General features: G+C 31.9%; 1 protein-coding gene across 1 annotated transcript; it reads left to right on the forward strand.

Moving 5' to 3' along the window:
• Positions 1 to 3,442: 3,442 nt before the first annotated feature.
• On the forward strand, positions 3,443 to 19,107 carry LOC132735731 (protein FAM135A-like). Its single transcript, XM_060722720.1, has 10 exons — positions 3,443 to 3,563; positions 5,055 to 5,090; positions 8,295 to 8,434; positions 13,166 to 13,236; positions 13,835 to 14,011; positions 15,051 to 15,144; positions 15,998 to 16,145; positions 16,952 to 17,157; positions 18,141 to 18,214; positions 18,978 to 19,107. Exons 1-10 carry the CDS (start codon positions 3,458 to 3,460, stop codon positions 19,105 to 19,107), a joined length of 1,182 nt encoding a protein of 393 aa, XP_060578703.1. The 5' UTR covers positions 3,443 to 3,457.
• The last annotated feature ends 8,691 nt before the right edge of the window (positions 19,108 to 27,798 follow it).

Genomic DNA, 27,798 nt, shown 5'->3' on the forward strand with positions numbered 1-27,798 from the left:
GTTCTCTGTGATTATCTAAGATGATTGGGCACAAGTCCATAAACTCTGATTTGCTTTTTAACATAATTATGCCCCTTTTTCGACTTAGAAATTCTTGGTTAAGTTTTTTGCATGTAAGCTGGTATCTCCATAACTACTGAAGGGAATGGATTGAAACTTCACACACTTGTTCTCTGTGATTATCTAAGATGATTGGCACAAGTCCCATAACTCTGATTTGCTTTTTAACATAATTTTGCCCCTTTTTCGACTCATGAATTCTTGGTTAAGTTTTTGTATGTAAGCTTGTCTCTCCATAACTACTGAAGGGAATGTATTGAAACTTGAAGAGTTTGTACCTTTTCGGACAATTTTATGTATTCATATAGGTAAGCATTATTATACTCAATGAAACACCCTTGTGACAAATTTTCGAATAGTCGAGCGTTACTGTCCTCCGACAGTTCTTGTTCTGCGAAATGCAGTCACCCATTTGTCGGCGTCGGCGTCCCTGTGGTTAAGTTTTTGTATGTAAGCTGGTATCTCTATAACTACTGAAGGGAATGGATTGAAACTTCACACACTTGTTCTCTGTGATTATCTAAGATGATTGGCACAAGTCCCATAACTCTGATTTGCTTTTTTTCATAATTATGCCCCTTTTTCGGCTTAGAAATTCTTGGTTAAGTTTTTGTATGTAAGCTGGTATCTCCTTAACTACTGAAGGGAATGGATTGAAACTTCACACACTTGTTCTCTGTGATTATCTAAGATGATTGGCACAAGTCCCATAACTCTGATTTGCTTTTTTTCATAATTATGCCCCTTTTTCGACTTAGAAATTCTTGGTTAAGTTTTTGTATGTAACCTGGTATCTCCTTAACTACTGAAGGGAATGGATTGAAACTTCACACACTTGTTCTCTGTGATTATCTAAGATGATTGGCACAAGTCCCATAACTCTGATTTGCTTTTTTTCATAATTATGCCCCTTTTTCAACTTAGAAATTCTTGGTTAAGTTTTTGTATGTAAGCTGGTATCTCCTTAACTACTGAAGGAATGGATTGAAACTTCACACACTTGTTCTCTGTGATTATCTAAGAATGATTGGCACAAGTCCCATAACTCTGGTTTGCTTTTTTTCATAATTATGCCCTTTTTCGACTTAGAAATTCTTGGTTAAGTTTTTTGTATGTAAGCTGGTATCTCCATAACTACTGAAGGGAATTGATTGAAACTTCACACACTTGTTCTCTGTGATTATATAAGATGATTAGCACAAGTCCCATAACTCTGAATTTGCTTTTTTACATAATTGTGCCCCTTTTTTCGACTTAGAAATTCTTGTTAAGTTTTTGCGTGTAAGCTGGTATCTCCATAACTACTGAAGGGAATGGATTGAAACTTCACACACTTGTTCTCTGTGATTATCTAAGATAATTGGCACAAGTCCCATAACTCTGATTTGCTTTTTTACATAATTATGCCCCTTTTCCGACTTAGAAATTCTTGGTTAAGTTTTTGCATGTAAGCTGGTATCTCCATAACTACTGAAGGGAATTGAATGAAACTTCACACACTTGTTCTCTGTGATTATCTAAGATGATTGGCACAAGTCCCATAACTCTGATTTGCTTTTTAACATAATTATGCCCCTTTTTCCAGAGCTCTAGCTAGACCAAAATTTTAGGGAGAAGTGACTTCTCCCTCAGCTCCTATCAGGGAGAAGTTTGACGACATAAGGAGAAGTGAAAAAGTTCTTAGTACATTGATTTGATGGTGATATTTGAAGTATAAGTTCTAAAACCCTCTATCATCAGACCATTATAATGTTTTCTTCCTGATCAACTCCACACACCCCCCTCCCTTAAGAAAATATTCATTGTACAACACATACTGGCAAAATTCTCAATGAAAATTGATGTAAACGATACCTGAAGGAATTTTCATTAATAAACTACATTTTAAGTGCTATTGGACACATTTTCACAAAACAATTTTTCCTTTTGGTAACTATTATTTTCATCGTAAAAATCGGCATCGCGAAAATATGTGACAAATGAAAATTTGTCTATTTCCTGCAGAAACACTTACAATTCTAGTTGTTGCTGATTTTGATTATATTTTATTAAATATTCAATGATTATTTTTAGATTGTTATTCATCCGCTATTGCAACAGGCATTGTAAAACAAAAATTTTCAAATTTGTAGTTTACCGCATAATTTACCGACGTTTAGGCTATGACAAAGTTTATCTACTACTGTTTTTGACTTGTCAAAGATTGGTATAATGTGGGTCAATATTTTTCAAGTTCTTTAACAAAATTCATTTTTACTATCAAACAGGTAACAAACCATTTACTTGTGCTTCTGTGTGTATTAATTTATATGCAAGTAAATTTACACGATCTGTGCACAGGCGCTAGTCACATAATCAAATATTTTACATAATCGGTCTATATATGTATATAAAGATCTTTATATACATATATAGACCGATTATGTAAAATATTTGATTATGTGACTAGCGCCTGTGGATCTGTGTGAGGTTGCGTGTAATTACTGTCAAATATGGTAAAAACAATTCTGGGTGTAATCTTTTTACACTCGCTGATAAAATAGTTGCAGGTGTCGTAAAATTATGCCTAAAAAATGTGATGTTTACATCGCCGAATTTCCGATGCATCTGCATATCATGTCACTTAAATGTGTTAATTGATGTCAATTATCGGCAGTAACTGCATGTGCGTCACCAATTCAGTTTGATTTATGCCTAGAGGCGAGGATTAACTCAATTAACAATAACATGCACTGTATGATGTATATGTACATGTGGTCAGTAAAAAAATGCGGCGAAATCGTTTTCGCTTTGATGTTCAAACTCGGCGAAGTTCTGACACTTTAGGCGACTTAGTCGCCGAAATCGCCCAGTTGCTAGAGCCCTGTTTTTCGACTTAGAAATTCTTGGTTAAGTTTTTGCGTGTAAGCTGGTATCTCCATTACTACTAGAGGGAATGGATTGAAACTTCACACACTTGGTCTCTGTGATTATCTAAGATGATTGGTACAAGTCCCATTACTCTGATTTGCTTTTTTGCATAATTATGCCCCTTTTTCGACTCATGAATTCTTGGTTAAGTTTTTGCATGTAAGCTTGTATCTCCATAACTACTGAAGGGAATGTATTGAAACTTGAAGAGTTTGTACCTTTTCGGACAATTTTATGTATTCATATAGGTAAGCATTATTATACTCAATGAAACACCCTTGTGACAAATTTTCGAATAGTCGAGCGTTACTGTCCTCCGACAGTTCTTGTTTTACTTGTAATAGAGTTGGTAAGCGAACAGCATGGATCCTGATCAGACTGCGCGGATGCGCAGGCTGGTCTGGATCCATATTGGTCGCAAACACACTATGTTGGTTTTGTCATGACGCGGCTCATATGTTATTTTTATGATATTTATATTTGTTATATGTTTTATGTATTATATATTTTTAGGTTTTACCAGATCAGGACAGCATTGAGAACTCCACCAAAAGTGCCATCTAAAATTGAGATTACACTACAGAAGTCCCAAGGTAAGTTAAATAATCATCCAAATAAATAAATTTTATTTTACATTAGATTAGATTTTATTCTTTTACATTTGTATAATTATGATATGTGTCAGGCAAATTTCATAGTTTGCTTTATACTGTGGTTTCGCTTAATTTTCTGGGCATGAAATTTTGTGGTTTTGTCACATAGGACATTTTCATGGGTTCTTAAATTCTTGGACTGTCTAATCATTATCTAAAAGGTAAAATGTAAATAAGGTAATGCAAAATAATCTTAAAGCAGATGAAATGAAAATTGGTTGGATCTAAAATTTGTGGATTTGACCTATCCACGAGATCCACACTAATTAATGCCCCACAAATAATAATGATTTTGCAGTAGTTGATATGAAGCATACCTAGCTGAGTGGTTAAGGCTGTGGATTCAAACTACTTACCCTTCACTGCTGTAGGTTGGAATCCCTCCAGGGACATTGTATTCTTTCATATAAGGCAGCTATCCAGCTAGGTTACGGAACATAGGTGTTTCTTTCTTGTGCCTGAAACAATGCACGGTGGGGCATCTGAGGTATGTCTTCATCTGCCAGTGAAGCTTCAAAGTCATCAGATGACCTAATACAGTGTTGGTGCAACGTGAAACCCAACCGAGAATATAGTTGATAAGTAATAATATGTAGAGTAAGAAATAATTGATGACACATTTTTCTGTCTTCTTTCATAAGGGATTGGAGATGCTACTCAGATATTAAGTAGTGTCATCAAAGGAAGATTAAATAAGCTTTAAATGTGAAGAAAAGAAATAGCTATTATATTACTTGACACATTTCATATTCTAGACCAATGAAAATGCTTCAGAAATAATTGGAAGTCTACCTGACACTTTATTTCCCTTTGCTTGCTTTGAAAAAGTACACACACACACTGTTTGATATTTTAGTTGATTGATTTAGGCTTCTTAAGTCTTTTATTTATAATCACTACATAGTTTTATTTGTAGAGAGAAAGTCTGTCATTGGTTAGATTTAAAAACTAAGCAGAAAATCAACCAATCAGATGCTTAAAGCTGCTTTAAACACCACACCTCTATAAGATATCAGAAAATTGACACTTCTATAAAATAACAGAAAAATGATAGCTCTATAGAATAACAGAAAATTGGAGGGAATAGGTTGAAACTTCACTTGTACAAGGTCTATAACTGTGACATGGATTTTGACAGAGTTATTACCCCTTTTGAACTTAAAAAATTCTACATAATCCAGGCTCTTGTTTTACTTCTGGCAATAGTCGAACATGCTGTCGACAGATCTTGTTTTAAGAATGATGTTATTTTCATGTACAGCAACAACAAAGAGCCCAAAAACCATTTTACAATTATACTTAAATTACTTTTAATTGGTAAACAAGCAGTAAAGGCGAAGGAATGTTAATTGTTACACTGAATTTAAGCTTTAATTGATTTTAAGATCGTGAAGAAAACCGATGATTTTCTTTGAACACTGTGTTTTACAGATTACGCAGAAAAACAATTAAATCGGAAAAAGAAAGGTAATAGCATAGGAGTGAGTTTACTTTATGAGTTTGCATAATGTCTGCGATTATTTATAATTTATTCGCATGTTTTATATAATATTTCACAGTGTTTTTCCCCCCATCTCCTGGATTTGTATTTCACAACAATAAGTTAAAAATTTGTTCACAATTTAACGGCTGAAATTTAAGCACAATTATCACTGATACGTGACTTGTAGTTTGATCACCCTCACTGACTGTTTTTTGACAACAAATTTCGAGCTTAGGATTGGGGAAATTTATTTTGAAAAAAAAAATAATTTCCTGTCCTTATTAAATAAATTTTTTTAATCATGTTCGGTTGTCATGGAGTTCACATGTATGGAATGAAAGATTATGTTATATTGACAATAGAATGTTATTATGACAACGCTTTATTTTGCCGGGTTAAATTATGTCCATACTATCACATTATCCCAGAAATCTTGACATCTACTGAGTCAGTTTAAAGGCCGATGTGCAGTATGAAACAGACTTGAAGTTAGATAAATGAAAAAATATATTGCCTTGATAATATATAAATTTACATTTAGTAAATGTTTTACATATTAATGTAAAATAAATAGATAGTTCTCGATTTTTACAATATTTATCTCCTTTGCCAAAAGTGGGAGCCATTTTGGGGGTCAATACATATGATATGATTAACAAAATATAAAAAAAATCAGTAAAAAACAGATAATTTAGGTGAAATCTCAAAATCATTTATACTTTTTGAAAGAAATTATTATTATATATCACTAATATGTGAAGGATTTTTTATTCGTTTTCACAGTTTTCACAATGTTATGAGAGATTTTTATCTTATCTTTCGCTTATGATATTCATGTACTTTCTAGGGAATGACCCCCAAAACGGCGACCAGGGGAGGTAATAACTGTTATGTGAAAAGCATCTATAGTATATGTTATTAATAACTTAATTTATTTAATGCTTGATGCTGTTGAAATGTGAAACTGTTTTACTGACTTGATCAGAGCAATTGTGTTAAATAGCCAAGCTATCGGCCCCTTTGGCTAAGTGGTTCAGGTTGTTCACTATCCCACTACTGTAGGTACAAAACCCACTGGTACTTTGGATTTCTTCATGTGAGGAAGCTATCCAGCTCAGGTTTTCAGAGGGTTGGTTAGGTTTCTACTTTGGTGCTGTCTAATGTATACATGAAATAATGCATGAAAGGGTATCAGAACTTGCGTCTACCTTCCACACACTGGTAAAGTTGGAAAGTCACCAGATGTCTTCATAATTCATAAACAGGTGCCAGTGAACATTATAGCCTGTACACTAGTTACATGTCCATATTGAGTAGAAGACCTCTATTGATTTTTAGGTCACAAGGTCAAAGGTCAAGGTCACTGAAAACATTTAAAACTGAATACAGTTTCAGCTCAATAACTAAAGTATTGGGACTTTGTCATGATCTTCAATGATCTCAATATAACGGTGAAACAGGTATTTAAATCTTCTCGGAAAATAAACATTGAACTCTGAATTCACGACTGCAATATTTGTATAAACTTGTTCCATTTTCTTGGAGAAAGGTTTCTACAGGATAAGGTTACTGGAGTAAAATGTATCTTGTTTCATGTCAATGTCGGATACTGTTCAGTTTTGAGTATCATGTTATCTCATTGTTAAGACTGAGATATTATGTTTTCTCCGAGATTCATGAAGATAATTGGTGTCATAAAGTTAATATCCCTTGAAATGATATGAAAATATTATTTTTTTATATATTGTTTTAAAAAGTTGAATGATTTTAATAGAGATATGGAAAATAATTTATGATGTGTAATAGACAAATATGAAAATGTGTCCCACATATTAAAACATGTCTTGAAATATGAAATTTGTGATAGTTTTAATTGTAATATGTTAAATAAAAAAGATTACTGAGGCTCTGTTAATATGCTATATAAGAATAAGGCAGGGTAGACGATAAAAAAAAATCATACTTGGGCAAAACAACCCTTGGGACAAGACCTTCAAGTACATCAGACTCACCTTGACCTTCAATCATAAATGACCTTGACCTTTAAGGTCAAATGTCTGAATTTTGGTTTATTTTTGCTACTTAAGTAGCTAAAAATTAATGATAATTAATAATTAAAGGTGGAAAACAGAATCAATATGAATAGTGGGTATTAACTAAAAAAGACTTGAACATAGCAAACTGCATTTATAGTGTCTTAATGTAAGTGTCATTATACTTTATCGTGATACAACCAAGATATGAGCCGTGTCACAACAAAACCAACATAATGGGTTTGCGACCAGCATGGATCCAGACCAGCCTGTGCATCCACGCAGTCTGATCAGGATCCATGCTGTTCGCTTACAAACCCTATTACAAGTAGAGAAGCTGATAGCGAACAGCATGGATCCTGGTCAGACTGCGCGAATGCGCAGGCTGGTCTGGATCCATGCTGGTCGCAAACCCATTACGTTGGTTTTGTCGTGACACGGCTCAATTATTATTACAATATCATGATACATTTTCAGCATCAATATACCCAACTCTATAAGTCATGCTGTCTTACCAGATAACAGAACCTATCCTTTTGTTCTCATTGCTTTAGTTACTAAGTTTGATATATATTGTTCTTTGAATTTTTACAATCAATAAAGGTTTTGTCCATATATCATAGCAGACAAGTCCATTTTATAATAAAAGTGTTATCAGACTTATTATTGAATGATATAGGTCTTTTTAGCAGTATTAAGGTAATATTATTTTAGGAACATACTTATTAGGACAATAACTAACTAACTGAATGAATAGAAAATTATAGATACGTGCATGAGCCTGAGTTGCAGTCAGAATGACTTATTTTAGTTGCATCAATTGTCAATAAATTTAGATGGTATATCTACTTTAGCGACTAGTAACTAATTTAAATGCATAGTTATGACCCATGATTTAAAGATGTTTTGTTGAACTTAATGAAGAAACCTGATTAATACAGGTATGTGACTATAACAAGTGGTAAACATTTAAATTGTTAGTGCTGACGTAATGCATGAAAAGAAGTTGTTCATACTTTAGATTATATTCAGGCATGTGAAAGATCTTAGAGTGAGAGAATCAGGTAAGTTGAGTTTGCCCCTGACAGGAGTGATACATAGATAGCTAGCCCTATTGACAGTTAATGATACACTTTTTCTGGTGTTTTTCTTCAGGTGATGACAACGAAATTCCCGCACATGTGATAAATGATTGGGCCGTCAGTCGGACATTCCAGATACTGTACCGTAGTGAAGATATTGCCATTAATGATGTGATATTATACAGGTTCCATACACTGGTCAACAGTGCTCATGTAAGTAATCATTATTAAATAATGTATTATGTGGGTTTGACTCATTCTCCAGGCCGTAAAGAGTACTTTTGCTTTGGATGTTCAAATTAGGAAAAGATCCCACTCTGCACCGTCAGTCAGATTTTAAAATCTCTGTTAAATGCCCTACACTTAGAATTGAAAATATCTTCGACTATTTTGCTCCACTTTGACCTGGAAGCACTTGCCTCTCACCACTGTAGGTTCAAGCTTTGCAAGTGTCATGTGAGAAAGCTATCCAGCTAGTTTACGGAATTTCAGTGATTCTACTCAGGTGGGTGTTTATGCCTGAAATAATGTACAGTGGGACACCTGAGATCTTCCTCCACCAGTAAAGCTAGAAAGTCACTATATGACCTATACTATGTTGGTGCAACGTAAAACCAAACCAAAAGAAAAAAAAAACAAAAAAAAATCAGCAGATACACATATTTGGTAAAAGCTCAGCTTATTTCTCTATCTAAATATCACCCTTTTCTTTCCAGGGGTAGTTCTGGTTATAATTTACTTGGGCATAAGTTCACATATTTTCTGCCTTATCTAGCTTGCCCACTTGTCTTTGTAGTCATGTACAGTACAGCAAATTTACATGTTTGGCTTGCCTTTTAAAAAGCTCAAAAATTATCGGAGAAATTGACTAAAAAATGCAGAAATTTAGTCTTCCCCTCCCCCCACACCCCTGCAGAAATGTTGTTTTCCCCCACCCTCCAAGTGTAATGTAATACTCCTGTTTTAATACAAAACATGAGCTTCCAGTTTCTCTCAGATCTATACATGTTTTATTCTTGCGTTTAAGGAGGTGATAAAATTGAACGTCTATTAATTTAACCCATGCAAAAGTAATATTACTTTTAATTACTTCAAACTATTGAACACAGTAAAATTTTTACTGTTTTGTTTCCTATAAAATGAAGTGTGACCTTGTGAAATGTTGATTTATTGATGTAAAAGAGAATAAAGGATTGGGATTTTGTGCACAGAATGCACGTATTTCAGATATGATTGGAAGCGTATTGCAGAAATGAATAATGATATTGAACTCATAAACATATGGTCGTAAATTCTTAATTAATGTTTAATCTATATTTCATTACTCAATTCCTATTGCATGCAATATTGTTAGGATTTTGTTGGTTTTTAGCTCGGCTATTCGCAGAATAATCAAGCTAATGCAGTCACCCATTTGTCGGCGTCAGCGTCCCTGTGGTTAAGTTTTTGCATGTAAGCTGGTATCTCCATAACTACCAAAGTGAATGTATTAATACTTCACACACTTGTTCTCTGTAATTATGTTACATGATTAGCACAAGTCCAATAACTCTGGGGTTTTTATGCATAATTATGCCCCTTTTTTTGACTAAATCTTGGTTAAGTTTTTGCATGTAAGCTAGTATCTACATAACTACTGAAGGGAATGGATTGAAACTTCACACACTCGTTCTCTGTAATTATGTTACATGATTGGCATAAGTCCCATAACTCTGATTTGCTTTTTTGCATAATTATGCCCCTTTTTAGCTCGACTATTCGAAGAATATGAGAGCTATTGTAGTCGCCCTGGCGTCGGCGTCAGCATCCGCGTCAGCGTCTGCGTTGGTTAAAGTTTTTTGTAAATTCAAATATCTCAATTATTGCTTGAGATATTCAATTGAAACTTACAATACTTATTTATAGTAACAAGGTACATCAGATTGACAAGTTGGATAACTCTGCCTACAATATTGACAGAATTATGCCCCTTTTTAACTTAGAAATTTTGGTTAAAGTTTTTTGTAAAGTCAAATATCTCAATTATTGCTTGAGATATTCAATTGAAACTTATAATACTTATTTATAGTAACAAGGTACATTAGATTGACAAGTTGGATAACTCTGCCTACAATATTGACAGAATTATGCCCCTTTTTAACTTAGAAATTTTGGTTAAAGTTTTTTGTAAAGTCAAATAATTTCTCAATTATTGCTAGAGATATTCAAATGAAACTTACAATACTTATTTATAGTAACAAGGTACATCAGATTGACAAGTTGGATAACTCTGCCTACAATAATGACAGAATTATGCCCCTTTGGAACTTAGAAATTTTGGTTAAAGTTTTTTTGTAAAGTCAAATATCTCAATTATTGCTTGAGATATTCACTTGAAATTTAAAATACTTTTTTAGCTCGACTATTCGATAAGAATAAGTAGAGCTATTGCAGTCACCCGAGGGTCGGCGTCGGCGTAACCACTTATGTTAAAGTTTTTGTAATAGTTCAAATATTTTCAAAGTCCATTGACATATGGCTTTGAAACTTTGCACACTTGTTCACCATCATGACCCCAACCTGTAGACAGGAGGAGGTAACTCTATCAAGCATTTTGACAGAATTATGCCCCTTTTTCGACTAAGAATTTACGTTAAAGTTTTTGTAATAGTTCAAATATTTTCAAAGTCCATTGACATATGGCTTTGAAACTTTGCACACTTGTTCAACATCATGACCCCAACCTGTAAACAGGAGGAGGTAACTCTATCAAGCATTTTGACAGAATTATGCCCCTTTTTCGACTTAGAATTTACGTTAAAGTTTTTGTAATAGTTCAAATATTTTCAAAGTCCATTGACATATGGCTTTGAAACTTTGCACACTTGTTCACCATCATGACCCCAACCTAGAAACAGGTGGAGGTAACTCTATCAAGCATTTTGACAGAATTATGCCCCTTTTTCGACTTAGAATTTACGTTAAAGTTTTTGTAATAGTTCAAATATTTTCAAAGTCCATTGACATATGGCTTTGAAACTTTGCACACTTGTTCACCATCATGACCCCAACCTGTAAACAGGAGGAGGTAACTCTATCAAGCATTTTGACAGAATTATGCCCCTTTTTCGACTTAGAATTTACGTTAAAGTTTTTGTAATAGTTCAAATATTTTCAAAGTCCATTGACATATGGCTTTGAAACTTTGCACACTTGTTCACCATCATGACCCCAACCTGTAAACAGGAGGAGGTAACTCTATCAAGCATTTTTTTTACTATCAAGCACTAAGAATAGTCGAGCGTTGCTGTCCTACCGACAGCTCTTGTTTATAGTAACAATTTTACTTATCTCTATAACTATTAAAGATATTTATTTAAAACTTCACATTTAGGGTCATTATTGTAGGTCACTGACAAAGCTTGCATTTAGGCTGATTTTTCTCCCCTTTTTCAACTTAGAAATTCATTGTAAAGTTTTGTTTGTAAGCTGTTATCTCAATAACTACTGAAGGGTTTGTGCCTTTTTTGGGACAATTTTATGCATTCATAATAATAAAGCAGTGATTTACTTGATAAAACATCTTAATAACAAGCCTTTGTACCTTTTCTGTCAAATTTATGTATTCATAGGTAATTAGTATTATTATACTCAATAAAACACCCTTGTGACATTACCTTCCGAATAGTCAAGCCAATACTGTATAATTAGACTCTATAACATGAATTTATAAAAAAAAAATAGCCCTTTTGTGAACTTAAAAAATTTAACATTATTAAGGCTCTTTTACTATCAAGCACTTAGAATAGTCAAGCGTGCTGTCCTACCGAAGCTCTTGTTAGACTTAGAAATTCTTGGTAAAGTTTTTGTGTGTTAGCTGGTATCTCCATAACTCCTAAAGGGTGTGTGCCTTTTTTGTGTGACAATTTTATGCATACATGATAATCAAGCAGTGATTTACTCGATAAAACATCTTTTGTATCTTTTTGGGACAATTTTATGTATTCATATAGGTAAACATTATTATACTCTATGAAACGCCCTTGTGACAACTGACTTTCGAATTGTCGAGCGTCACTATCCTGCGACAGCTCTTGTTCAGTAATGCACTGATTTTGTGATATGTTTAATGTGTTTCATACGTTGATCAAGCACAAATTCAAAATTCACTTAGTTTGAAATTTATTACAGCCTTTTCATTGAGTACTATATTTGTTATAAACCATGTTTTAGTGCTTTAAAAGCCCACTATCCCTCAGATATTTTTTTTTCTCAAAAGCTTTTGATTTTTGGTATACTTTTATAGTTTCCAAAATGTTACTCACTACACCATTTCTTTTTTCTGCTGCTTTTTGGCAGCTTGTACAGTTTCAGTGATTAAGCATTTTGAATGGAAGTTAAAAGACAAGTTTGTTTACATTTTGCTACTTTAATGACACATTATTTTTACATTTATCACTACTTTCTTCAATTAACTTGCTCTAAAATCATTATTTAAACATTAAACAATTCATGTTTGTCCATTCTAAAGGAGTAAAACTTTATTAGTTTTAGTGCCTTTAATTTTGAAACACTTGTTTAACTCTTTTATAACCTTGTTAGATATCTTAAATAAATTTGCTCATCTTTCAATCTAGAAGAAAACCATTCATCATTTTAAAGAAAATTACAAAATATGTACTGACCGTTGAGGGAACAGTGCAGACCATGATCAGACAGCACAAGGCATAGATGTGACAGAAGTCAGTTAAAACATATTAAAAGCATTACAAATAATAAATATAAAGTTGGTTTCACATTTAAGTTCAAATTATATTTTACTCTGAATACTAACTATTATATTTTCATGTGTGGCCACACCATTTGTGAAAATATTGCATCTGGTACTTATTCAGTGAAATATATTTAAGTATCTCACTGCAACAAAACAAATCAACTTAAAATAATGTATTTTAATTATTACAGTTAGAAGATGAAATATCCAAGTTAGAGATACAGCTGATGGTGGAACTGTGGTTCTCAGAGGAACAAAATGGGTAGGTCTATATTCACCATTCAGTATTTGCCAATACAGCACTGTAATTTGAGACACATGTATGCATGGTAATTTTCCTGGGCTTTGGATTACTCATTTGTGGCTGATTTACACTTAATAATCTCAAAACAAAACTTTGCTGTGAGTTTGAGGTAGTTGACCTCAAATCACTTGCTCCTCACCACTGTGAGTACAAATCCCACAAGGAACTTTGGATTCCTTCATGTGGGGAAAGTACCCAGCCAGGTTACAGGATGTCTGTGGTTCCACTCAGCTGCCTGTGGCTGAAATAATGCACTTAGGAGCACCAGAGGTCTTCCTCCACCAATGAAGCTGGAAAATTGCCATATGACTTATTCTTGTTGCTGCAACCTAAAATGCAATAACAACCTTAGAAACCTTTTGTCAAGGGGCTGTTGTAATGGTGGTTCTCAATGATTTCAAAGAATTTTATAAAAATGTGTTTTTTTTACCTTTGTTAATCAATTTCAGGATCATATTTAATAATTTTGTTTCATGCAATGGTCTCCTCTTGTATTTTGATTACATTTGTACCAAATAGATTTGGCAAGTTGTATATGTTAGTTTATTTATTTTAGGACAGGAGCGGTGCTTGCAAAGGCTGAATGTGCCAGTCAGAGGCAGTTAAACCTTCATATCAACCCAACTAAAGGTTTACACCATCATGTACCACTACTGTTTGATTACTTCCATTTATGTTGTGTAGAACTGACTGTACATGGTACACTTATTGCCATACATCAACCTTTTCTTAGGTTTGTATCTTCTTAGTTACCTAGGGAGCCCCTCCCATCTCAACTGTCCCATTGCTTGTACATTGCCACAAGGGGCAACCGTGGCCGAGTGGTTAAGGTCGTTGACTTCAATCCACTTGCCCTCATCGCTGGGGGTCCGAATCCCGACAGGGACTTCGGATTCCTTCATGTCAGGAAGCTATCCAGCTAGCTTTTGGAACGCCCGTGGTTCTACTCAGGTGCCTGTTTGTGCCTGAAATAAAGCATGGAAGGGCATCTGAGGTCTTCCTCCACCAGTAAAGCTGGAAAGTAGCCATATGACCTATACTGTGTTGGTGTGACATAAAACGCAATTAAACAAACAAACATCGCCACAAAAAGTTAACTATGAAGGTAGTAAGATGTGTAACTGATCTAATGGTATATTATGAGTGAACAGGTGAAAGTCAAAATAAGTTGACATTTTCCATAATTCCTTTCAATTTTATAATTTACATGGCATGAACTTACTCACATGGCCAAAGGAAATTTCTATAATAAATATCCACCAGAATTTATCTGTAAGATTCAATTTATAAAAAGAGTAGCGCAGTCTTTTATATCTAATGCAAATTTATATTTTTACCCTTTTTATCGTTAACATTTTCCAGTATCAAATGTTGGTCAATTACCAGTATTACATTCAATCTTTTGAAATATATATTCAATTAAGCTCAACTTGACAATGAGAAAAAGAGCATAATGTCACTATCTAGACTGTTGATAATTTTATCTTGTACAAGTAGAGTTATGGCCCTTGAACTAGGCAAAGTTACATATTAGGCTTTAACATATTGTCAGATGAACCATATTTCCATAGAGCTTTCAATGTCCTGACAGTCATATAAAAATTAAAAACAATTCAAATGTTCAATGAGTGAATTTTTCAAATGTTTCAATGATGGTCTATGAATTGATTAAAATTTGAAACAATGAAAAACCTATGCCATTTTAGTTATAATTTCATGTGCAAAATAAAATAGTTTCTGTTTCCATGTATCACTATTTTTGTATTTTTCAGTGTACCTAAGCAGCCGAAAACAGCTTGGTCAAGCAGAAATCCAGAGTTATCTACCATAGAGACTGTGTATTTTGGTGACAGACAAATCTCTAGTGTAAGTCTTGAATAAATGAATATATGAGCCACTTCATGACAAAACCAACATAATGCATTTGCGACCTGAGCATGGATCCAGACCAGCCTGCACATCTGCGCAGTCTGATCAGGATCCTTGCTGTTCGCTTACAAACCCTATAACAAGTAGAGAAACTGATAGCAAACGCACTACTTTGTAATGTGTAAATTACTTCCTTTTGGGTGTCTTCACATTATTTTACCTCAATACAGTTTCAAAATTTTCATGAAAATAAGAATGAGACTGAAGGTGTCCTGCTTTAAAAGCATCTAAATTGTTTCATTGACAAGTACAATTCAAAGCAGAACTGTCAAATTGTAAAAAGAAAAAAAAACAACAAAAAAAAACACAAAACAATTTGTTTCTTAATTTACACTACACATGAGTACCAAAGTTTAAGTCATTTATTTATGGGAATAACATGTTGGTCAATTTTCATGTTTCAAATCCTTCATCTTTATGTTATTCTTAAAAAAATATGCTTAAATGGCATTGGAACGTGTATAGTGAACACTTCACAGTTCATATTTTCATTTGATTCTTTGATTTATGTTAATCATATATATGTAATGTATATCATCACCTTAGTGCAATAACTGATTAACTGCTATTAAATTTAGAAGGACTTATTACATTATTGCACTAAGGTGACAATATAGGATGTAACAGTGTTCAAAGTGGTGTGGTAACAGTCCTATGTCCACACTCGGTAAAGAATAATTTTCAACAGAACTTTTTGTGTATACATGAACATGCTTCAGACTTGTATTCATGAGGAGATGTGACAGTTTAGCACTAGTTGATGAATGAATATATACATGATTTATTTCAGGACCCAGAGAAATGTTTGCCCATCAATTTACATGCAGCTTGGCAGATGCACCATAGAATATGTAACTTACTGTTATCAGCATATGAAAGTCTCCAAAGTACCTTTGAGTATTACCTCAGTGATATTTGCGGATCTCACTCCAAACTTGGTATGACCTACTTATATTACTAGAACTGAAGAGAAGAGACCGGGTAAAAACAATTCAAACTTCATTGCAACTAAGTTACTTGAAACATTGCAAAACAGCTGTGTCAAACAAATATACAAGGACAGTTGACCTCTGACATGAAGTGTTATGGTCATTTGTCGCTCACCGCTGATTAAGAAATTATGTTGGATTAGTAGTCCGTCACTTGCATTGAAATTGGTAATTACTGGTTAAGCTGGTGGACCGAATGCAGAGATATGACCAAAAGTGTGTTTGAATTGAAAAAAAAATAAATAAAAAACAGGACAGGAAACAAACAAATCTTACAATTAAAGTTTCACCTGAAATTATCTTATTAATGTTTGTTGAACGAGATTACTATTTGTTTTCTAGTTAATTTTAATTTTGATAGCAAGTATCCTAAGTAGCAAGTTTCATAAATGTAAAGTGACATGCTCATTTTTTTCATTGTCAAGTTGTACAGAATTGACTATATATTTTTAAAAGATCGACTTATAATGACGATAGACCAACAGGTAATAATGGAAAAAGTTTAACACAAAATATATATCTGCCTAAGATATTCAAAGACTGCCCCACTAGCTATAAATTGAACATTTCAGGTAAATTTCGAAGCATATTTACAGAATTTCCTTTGGAAATGTGTCATTTATCGTTGATGCTAAGTAAATTGTAAATTGAAAAAAGGTATTATGGCAAAATGTAGTTATTTTGACTTTTTATATACCACTAGATAGGGATAGTGTCACTTTAATCATACTTTATATTTTGTTTCCTATCAACAGAACATATAGACTGTCACCAGAAACTACAGAAGATTATGGACAGTATAAGACTGATAGATAATGAGGAAGATCTGATACAAAATGGAACAAGGGACATAACTCAGTTGTGTGCTGCTAATGTGATACTATGGACCCAGTTTTTAGAGACTGTTACACTTGATCAGGGCATTATTTTCCATCTAGCCAAAGAGCATCACAGTATACGGGTATACAATTGTTTTGTATTTCAATGTGTTTGTTTGTTTATAATACCGCACATTTCATTTGTAACGTTGCTTTTGATTGGATAATAGTGACGTTTATATAGTTTCATAAACATGGCTGCTATCAATTTATGAAGAAATTACATCTTTGCTTTTAAAAAAAGAAGTTTGCTATATTTTGTTATAAAGATTTTTCACATGTTATATGACCGTATGTAAATATTTGTTTGAAATAAAACCCTCGTCACTATTCAAAAAAACGTTTATATAGGGCCATATAACTTGTCAAAAATCCTTATAACTAATAATATATACTCGAGCCTCTAGGCAAATGTAATTATGCAAATAATTGTTTATATACGGCCATATAATCTGTAAAGAATGTTTATAACAAATTTTTACAACAGGGAATTTGCTTATGACTGAATGATTGTTTTTGTTCATCACAATTTATTTGTTAAGCAAATGATATTGATTGTTTTTGTTCATCACAATTTATTTGTTAAGTACACCAGTGAAGTCATATGTATGTAGAGTGAATAGTTTTGTTTCTAGATATGTTATACTGACAGGGCATATCAGTAACTAGGGAATATTGCACAAATGCCTTATTCTAATGTGTTGTATCGCAAAAAAATTGATTGCGAAATAAATTGTATTCTCACAAGCTGGCAATGCGAGTGTGATAACAACTTTAGGCAATCAATGAGAGTGCTACTGTCAGGCAGAATGATGGCAACCATGTAATTTTCCCTTTGTGTAAAATGCATGATATTAAGCGTATCTTTAAAAAAAACAAAAGCAATTATTTTTCTGCTGAATAAGCATATGAATGTATAACATCAATATACATTTGTGATGTAATTAATAGAGCAGTACGGAACATTGATCTGGGTATATGTTTTTGCTCAGTTGAAAATGATTATATTTTCATCAGAAAACCTATATATATATATGATAACAGAATGTATTGTTTATGTTTGTAGGTGAAGAGACTAGCTGAAGGATTCTTTATGCATGAATATCCAAAGAATGAATGTTTATCGTGTTATGAACCTAGGTAAGAAGACTTTGTAAATTGTATATCCTTAGCCCTAAAACCTGCTGTATTTGTTAAATGGATTTGCCTTGCTGTGAATTTGGACCAGTCCATTTGAAGTTTTAAGGATTTCAATATCAAAATTGAAAATATTCAGCTTTGAACAGTATAGAGCCTGGATAGAGTCAGACTGCTTGGATACGCAGGCTTGTGGCAAAGGCTTTTCATTGGGGTTCCAGTAGGACAAATTTTACTTGGTCTTGTAATTTCAAAGTGGGCCAGAGACAAAGTGTGCATCCATGTAAGGAAGCTATCCAGATAGTTTACAGGAATTTTTTGTGGTTATTCTAGTGCCTGAAATAATACACAAAGGTGGCACCTGAGGTCTACCTCCACTAATAAAGCTAAAATGTCACCATGTTTGCTTTACATTTTTAATGTGACCTAAAACAATAGTAATTGAAAGATACTTTCAATATAACCAAATATACTATCAATATAACCAAATATACTATCAATATAACCAAAGATACTATCAATATAACAAAAGATACTATCAATATAACCAAATATACTATCAATATTACCAAATATACTATCAATATAACCAAATATATTATCAATATAACCAAATATACTATCAATATATCAAAAGATACTATCAATATAACCAAATATACTATCAATATAACCAAAGATACTATTATCAATATAACCAGTTAATAAACCAAAACCTAGTGACTGGTTTAGTAGCAGAAATATATATACCATGATAATGTTTCAGTTACCATGGACACAGTGATTTAGCTGCAATGGTACGTAGTTCGATGTATCTACAGATGCTACCACCACTTGACCTGGAATGTTTGGAACTGGATGGTGATCTATTATCTAAAAATTTGGTTGGTTGTTGATACCTTTAGGTTTAATATGAAATTAACTCATTACATGTTTTATGTTCTTGACCTTTACAATTTTATGTAATTTTGAACGCTGTTGTTACAGACAGTGATATTGAATGCAACCCATTACAGCCAGATTAAAGGTTCGAAGTTATAAAGATTTTCTAAGCGGCAAACCACAGAACTCGGGGTTAATTATATCAGAAACGAGACAGAAAATTTGCTAGACCAATGAAAAAAATGTGAGATTAATGGGGGATCAGGAAAATAGGGTTTTTTATACCTCAAATAAATTATTCCACATGTTTTGGTCGGATCCACTTCTACCTGAAATGTGGCAAATTCTTACATGATTAGGTATCAAGTTTTACTTTTTCACCAACTGTTCTCTTAAAACGAATTAGCACTACTTTATAGTGATTGCTAGGTTGAAAAACATTATGAGCAAATCAGGGATTCGACTCAATTGGAGTAGACTGCGATGGATCTACACCAGGTTCGAATCCTGATTCAGTGCAAGTTCATATTTTAAGAGTCACTATCATGATTGAACGCCTATAAATAGAACTTTACTACCAGAAGTAGCCTATTTTCGTGAACATAAGAAATATCTAAATAGACATATCTACCTAAGTGGTAAATGCTTATAATATTAATGAGGCTGATACAGTTACTATAATAGGTTTAAATATAAAATCCATAATTGCTTAAGAATTTGTAGCAGATATTCAAATATCAATCACAAAAAATTTATGATATGATCCATGCACACTGTAACATGTGAATCCGAACACTGAGGTTTAAGAACACAGACAGGAGTATATCCAACTTTTTTGTACTCGAATTGTTTAAGCGAACAGCCGGAGTCTTGCCTGCAAACAGCTGGAATCTGCCAGTACTCAGCCTGCGCATCCGCGCACTATGTTGGTTTTGTCATGAATGCGGCTCACATGTGCTGATCATTTATTATCTTAAAGGAGACCCCATTAAGGTTTTTTGACATGATGGAACTAAAAAAATATTTGAGGTTAGTGTTTTATTTCATGTAGGTCTAGACAAATAACATGTATGCAAACTTCCTGATCAATCTCACACTCTGTTTTTCCAGAGTAATTATTGTAATTGTGAAAAACAACACTCCATTTGGGCTAAGGATAGCACAAAAATATGATTTTCAATTATTTCTGAGTATATTTCTTAATTATCTCTTGCATAACTTCTTTGCCTAAGTTGGTCTAAGCTAAGAATTTCAATTTTTTTATTTTTAAGTCTTTTGGTCCTCAGTAAAGTTCCTTAAAATTGATTTTATTTTATTTTATCCTTTAAAATAGATTCATCTATTTTCACTCATTTTAAGTAAATCTGATACTGTCTGAGGATAACTTTACATTACCATTCTGTTTTCGTTTAACTTGACAGACGTTTTTACTGATTAAACAACTTTTTTAATTTTTCAAACATGATTAATTGATTTGTAGGTATGAGAAATTGCATTATATTTAACAAGAAACATTTTTTTTTAATGTTTTAAATTTACTTAAATTTATTCCAGAAAATAAAAGGGCTTTGCTGGTAGTGACTAAAATATTTTGTTGAAATTTAGTTGTAACAACCTTTTGCAAAAACATGAAAGTATATACATTAAAACAAAATCGTTAAAGGCCCATCAAGTGTTGTTCAAAGTTATAGTTTATATTTGTCTTCCATAAAGCTGATTAATACTGTGTCAACATTTACAGCATTACTTTTTTTGTAGTCTGAATAAGGACGAAGTTTGTTTATATATTATATATTATTGAATGTTGCCTACTTAACTATTGTATAAATCAACATAATACATGTTTTTCCACTTGAATGATTTTTTGCTGAGTTATAAGCCTTCAATAAAAAAGGTGGGTTTTTTTGTGTTGCCAGCTACACAGAAGGTTTGTCTGAACTACTCTTCAGAAACAACTGTTGCAATGTCATCAAAACTTTAGGGGAATGATCAATACCATGTCTAGTTGTGCGTCTCATCAACATTTTTCGATTCAGTGAATTTTGTCAGAGTTATGGCCCTTCAATTATTTAAATTTTTAAAAAATTTCCGGACTCTTCTTCTTACACCACTAATGCATTTCAGTGAAACGTAATACGATTGGTCCGTAGCTCAAGTAATTGTCATTATATCCCATTGATAAATTTCATTTACATACATATATATATATGTAAGAGATATATAAATATATCTTGGCCATAAAATGACTTTATGGTAATCATCATTATTAAACACTAGGTCATGATTAAAATTCAATGTGTTGTTGTTTACCAAACATAATAAATGTCATCATATCAAATAATATTAATTTGTATTAACAGTGCATATCATAGGACTTGTGTTTTTTGTTGAATAAATGTTTATTGAATCGGCATTAAGCCCACACAAGTTTAACATGTGTTTTTTGTTGAAAAAGATCTTTATTAAATTGGCATTAAGCCCACCTAAGTTTAACATGTGTTTTTTGGTTGAAAAAATCTTTATTAAATTGGCGTTAATCAGCCCACCAAAGTTTAGTGGTTGAAATTAATTTTTGTCCAAAGTCCAATAGGATTGCAGTATTTGAAATGAATCGCAACAAATTTACATTGTGTACATTGTTAAGTAAGCCTTTACCAATCTGTCTCATAAATTTAGCAAATCTTGAGAAATTATTTCAAGCACTTAATTGTTTAAAGATCATTAATAAGCCTTTTCAAAATTAAATTAGGTTGACGAGCTGTGTTCTTAATGGATGTATAACCAATGAACTAGATTACATTGTACATGTCGTCACCTTGGCGCAAAAAGTAATGTAACTGACATTTTTGAAATTTTACAGGAGACACAAAAAACTGATTTGTTCATTTTGAGCAAACCCTTTTAATTCCAGACAATACTGTTAAAATATCATTAATAAGTATAATTAAATTGGTTTTAAACATTACAATTATTCATTTATGTATAAAAAGTAATTAAACATTCTTCTACACTTACAAGACTTTTTGCACTGTGATTATAAACGCAAAAAAGTGATGTAATAAGCACTAACTTTAATTTTAAGTATCGAAGTTACTGCATTGCATAGACATTTAATGATGTTTATTATAAACATTTATTAATTGTAAAGTTTGTTTAAAATGGGTCACTGTGGATTAAGAACCACATTTAACATTAAATATATGAATGGAAGTTTAAAACTGAATATTTTAAAATTAATTTTAAACATTAACAGTAAATCCAAAGCAGTGTATTTTTTTTTAATTTCAAAGTAAATGTAAGCATTAATCACAACAAAATTACATGAAAACTGCAGACTCACTTGATTTAAGTCTGTACAATTTTCAACACTTAAAATGGCTGGAATCAATGATTACAGAGGACCAGAAAAAACATAACAACACTGCAGTGACAACTTATTAATCATGTTTTTTACTGTTGTCATTTTCTAATGGTACAGTTTATTTATGTATTTGTTATAAAAAGGGGTATTTGGAGATCTATATAATATTATCATAATATCTATGTCTCAATAATATCCAACCATCACAGGGACGTAGACTTTGAGATTTAGGATAAAACCACTATGAATCCTGAACTTTTCTGAACATTTTGGTTGGATGAAGTCGAGATTTTTGATGAACCTGCTAAGAATTGTCCAACATATCCTAGTGAGATTCTTTTATATTATATCTCATGAACAGACTTTAATTTTTATAAATAATTTTGTTTTCATTGCTTCTTCTTTTCAAAATTTTGATATATTGAATTTAAATTGTCTTATTTCCTGCCACCAAACTTTAAACATTATACGCCATATCACTATCATGGTTTAATAGCTTTGAATTTATGTAAAAATTCAGATTAATTTCTGTGACATAATGTGGTTTGGGTCTTTGACAATTGAGATTTTCTGTTAATTAAAGTGTTTAACATGCACGACATAGAGAATGAACTGAGTCATTCTAATTTTTGATAATAGACCCCATTCTATATGTATGAATGTATGGGAGTTGTAGATGCACCACATTAGACTTAACATACTAGCAATTATGGTTTTGACCAATATATTATTGAAACAGATTACATGTCTTTGTCTGCCATGTTTTTATAGAAATTAAAATAGAAAAGATACACCAATGTAAGCAACTGTTTCTTTCCAGGGCTATAAACAGTGAAATTGCAGTTACATTTTTATAATACAGTTGTCCTTATATAATGCAATAAGAATGTAAATCTTTTAAGCAACTTTTATCTTTATTTTTATAATAAATAATTGAATAAACAATTGAAAAAAAAAATTACTTAGAGCTTTCATCAATAGAAATGATATTGATGTGTATCGTTGATAATTTTTTGTTGATCAGTACACATTTTAGAAAATCAATAATTTTGATTTAATTATTGAATGTCTAGAAATTATGAAAATTCAACCAAAACATAATTATGCATAAGCATATTTCATGACAGTGATGACAAAAAATTGTTAGCAAAAATCATGCAAAATGGGCATTTGTTTGAAACAGGACACATTTATGAAAAGACCATGTTTTTACTGAAAGCATGAAAAGAATTAAGAGACAAGTAGTACGTAATTATCAATATATCTGTGTATCATCAAAATTTTTTCATCTTATTTCATCTTTTTCCACCGAATCAATGACAGCTCTTATATTACTTGAATCATTTAGAAATATCAACAAAATTTGAATACTGAAATATTCCTAGCTATATTGTTTGTTGTTAAATTAAAATAAAACATTTTCTTTAAATGTTAGTTTCCTAAATTAGATTTATATATATAAAAATTGTATTTTAGAAATAATTTTGCTATTTAATAATGCAGTAGTGAAATATTTTAATGCAGTAACAATACTTTTTGCATCAAATTATTTTCAACTTATCTGTATAAACATTGGCGCAAAAACTCATGTAAGTGTACTTACTGTAGTTTTTGCACCAACAAATTCTGAAGCTGCACTTACATTTTTTATTTTTATGCCAAAAAAGTCTTTTTATATCAAAATTCAGATTCTAAACTTCAGAGACTGGTGAAAGTTTGTATTTTTAACCAAATAATGACAAAAAGTGATTTTCTCAAAAAATGTCAGTTACATTACTTTTTGCTCCAAGGTGACGATGTATATAATTGGTTTCTCTATAATGTCATTTTTTAAGCCAGTAGTATTGAAAATACAATTATAAACATATGTAATGCATCTACAGGGAGTTTTATTTTCATTATTTGATGAAGGACAGTTGAAGATATTTAGTTCAATATTTACATGTAGTACTCATTTATCGCACACCTAAGCCGCTTTTGCGACTACTTGAAATTGGAACTGCACGGCTGTGCATATATTTGGATGTGACGTCATTATATAAACATGGCATTAAAAAGCACCAAATGTTAGTTCTTTTTCACTACAAACAGTCTATAATTTTGGTATGTGATAAATAGAATATTTAATTCCTGTAAGTTTGTTACTTCATTTATTGAACGAGTTGAATAAAATAATACTGAGCTTGCCAAAGGCTCGCATAATATAAATTTATTCAACTTGTTCAGTAAACTGAGTATTAAACTTACTCTCATTCAATATCCTCTATTTACTGTGTTGTAAATTGTAATACGAGCCACGTCAGGACAAAACCAACATAGTGCGTTGCGACCAGCATGGATCCAGACCAGCCTGCGCATCCGCGCAGTCTGTTCAGGATTCATGCTGTTCGCGATCAGTTTCTCTACTTGTAATGGGTTTGTAAGCGAACAGCATGGATCCTGATCAGACTGCACGGATGGGTAGGCTAGTGTGGATCCATGCTGGTCGCAAACACACTATGTTGGTTTTGTTGTGACGCGGCTCATATGGTTTTCATTGGAATACATTGTTAATATTTTAAAGCATACTGTTTTATCAAGGGTGTTTTACAGTTGTTATTTGAGATTTGTGTTTTCAACTTGTCTACTTCATGTCTTGTATAAATTATAAATACATTGTACATGTACAGCATTTTTATGTGTTTTAGTATCATCAATAAAATTTTATTCTATTAAACAGGTTCTCAGGTGAAAAAGAAATCAGAAATCGTCTATTTGAGGCCTTTAAACATAGTTCAGCAATTGAGACTTCAAAATCAGAAATTCAATATTTAGTTTGTCTGTTTCAAAGAAAATGCCCAGCTTTTATGATTGCTGCAGTATAGTCATTTTTGTCGTGCAAAAACTTTTACTCAATCATTTTAAAGGATATCAACTTGGCATGCTTAATAATCATGACAAGTGCAGTTGTTAGACAAGGGGCATAATTCTGAAAGTAATAATTTTTAGTTATCCTCTTTTTAACCATGTGGTGCTATTTGAATTTTATTTTTGTTTAGTCGATGATAATTTACAGCCTACTTTTTGGTAAAGTGTATCCTGAGCATATATAACTGTTGTTGAAGTGAACTCATATCTTAGCTTTTCTTAATGCAATAATAATTTTGACAACCAGGGACAAGGCAAAATCTTTTTTCACCTTTTTGTTGAACACTGTGGATATTAATGAATTCATAATTTATTATGTGCAGACATGTTAAATATTCCTTTTTAATTTTTGCTTGTTTTGTGAATAAATTTTTCATATATTCACACAAAAAATAGTCTATTTATTTCCAAATGAAATTCAAGCTATCCTCAGTAATCCAGGTATTACTGTATTAATGTAGTATATACAGAATGTGTACCATGGGTTCCGACGATGAATTCAAGCCAGTATTGTTCATTTTAGTTTCATTTTTTTTATCATATTATTCCTTTTGTTGAAACATATATTCATATTTGTTAAATATATAATGTAATAAATACTGTTTAATTATTTGTATTCTTTTTGCTCAAACTCAACTGACAAATCTCATCTGACTGTATATAAAGAATATATTACTTTCAGTGATTAAAGCTTCTGATCAAGATTCACAATATTGGTAAATTGATAATGATCATAATTCACAATATCAGCAAATTTATAAAGATCAAGATTCAAAATATCAGCAAATTTATAAAGATCAAGATTCACAATATCGGCAAATTTATAAAGATAATGATTCACAATATCGGCAAATTTATAAAGATAATGATTCACAATATCGTCAAATTTATAAAGATAATGATTCACAATATCGTCAAATTTATAAAGATAATTAGTACAATGAGTAAATATAGTTATTGATTGAATTATTTTAAAACTTAAAATAACTGTTCACAATTATTAGTTAAAAGATAACCTATATTTAGTTAATTTGATTCACTCAAATGTACTAGTTGATAAACAAAGTAAAATAAATGATGTGTATTGTTTCCGAGAGGTCAGAATCACAGTATGTCTATCTCCGTCTCGAATATTTTCAAATATTTATACTTAGCTACAAGAAATGATTCAAACTGTATTTATATTACATTTTATTCATTTTTCATAGACTTCCCTCAATAGAACATCATAAAAAATCATCAGGTTTACAATTATGAATGGTCATCACACTTGTCTCTGTTTGAACATACATTATGTATAATTTGTTTCTACAATTGATCATCATATTTTATGTCTGTATTTGAATATATGTATGTTATATCTATATAGACTTATTGTTGTAGTAATTTTAAAATTGAAGCAATTTAAATAAATGTAGAAATATGAATTATTAGCTTACTTTTGCATTTTGAAACGTTAAATCCAGGGTTCATGTCCTCCAGTATCTGATCTACCCATCACAGTTACTAATTTGAAACTAGAAACATATTCTGGGTACCTACATGAAAGATCACAACATTGCTCAATAGTGCAAATTTCCAAACTCTTAAATGTATTTTTTTTTTGACAATGTTACATGCAACTGTATTTTGACAACATTGTGCCACTAATTATTTTACTGTAATACCACAGAAACTTTTAATACCTCAGACTAGAGTATTATTAACTTGGAATATTATACATAATCTTATATGGAGGATCCGCAAGGAAGAGCATAAATCCAGATTTGACAACTTAAATTAAGATGCCCATCTTTTACAACAACAATGTCCTTAAATTTAAACTTCACCAACTTACTTTTTACACATATAAGAATATGTATGATATTTTTAATTTTTTTAGTTGAATTCAACATCACACCAACATGGCCACTTTCATGCTTTACTGGTAAAGACAAACCTCGGATGACAAACTGGCACCCAAGTAGAACAACAAACGTTCCATAAGCTAGCTGGATAGCTTCCTCAAATATGGAGGATATGAACAATACTAAGGACATCAATGATATGAACTATACGAAGGACATCAATGATATGAACGATACTAAGGACATCAATATGAACGATACATAGGACATAAAATATATGAACAATACCAAGGACATAAAAAATATGAACAATACTAAGGACATCAATAAGATGAACGATATGAAGGACATCAATGATATGAACAATATGAAGGACCTCAATGATATGAACTATACGAAGGACATCAATGATATGAACGATACTAAGGTCATCAATAATATGAACGATACTATGGAAATCAATAATATGAACGATACTAAGAACATCAATGATATGAACAATACTAAGGACATCAATATGAACGATACATAGGACATAAAATATATGAACAATACCAAGGACATAAAAAATATGAACAATACTAAGGACA

Source organism: Ruditapes philippinarum, unplaced genomic scaffold (assembly GCF_026571515.1).
Source record: "Ruditapes philippinarum isolate M1 unplaced genomic scaffold, ASM2657151v2 ctg5247_1_1_1_1, whole genome shotgun sequence".
Classification (NCBI taxonomy): domain Eukaryota; kingdom Metazoa; phylum Mollusca; class Bivalvia; order Venerida; family Veneridae; genus Ruditapes; species Ruditapes philippinarum.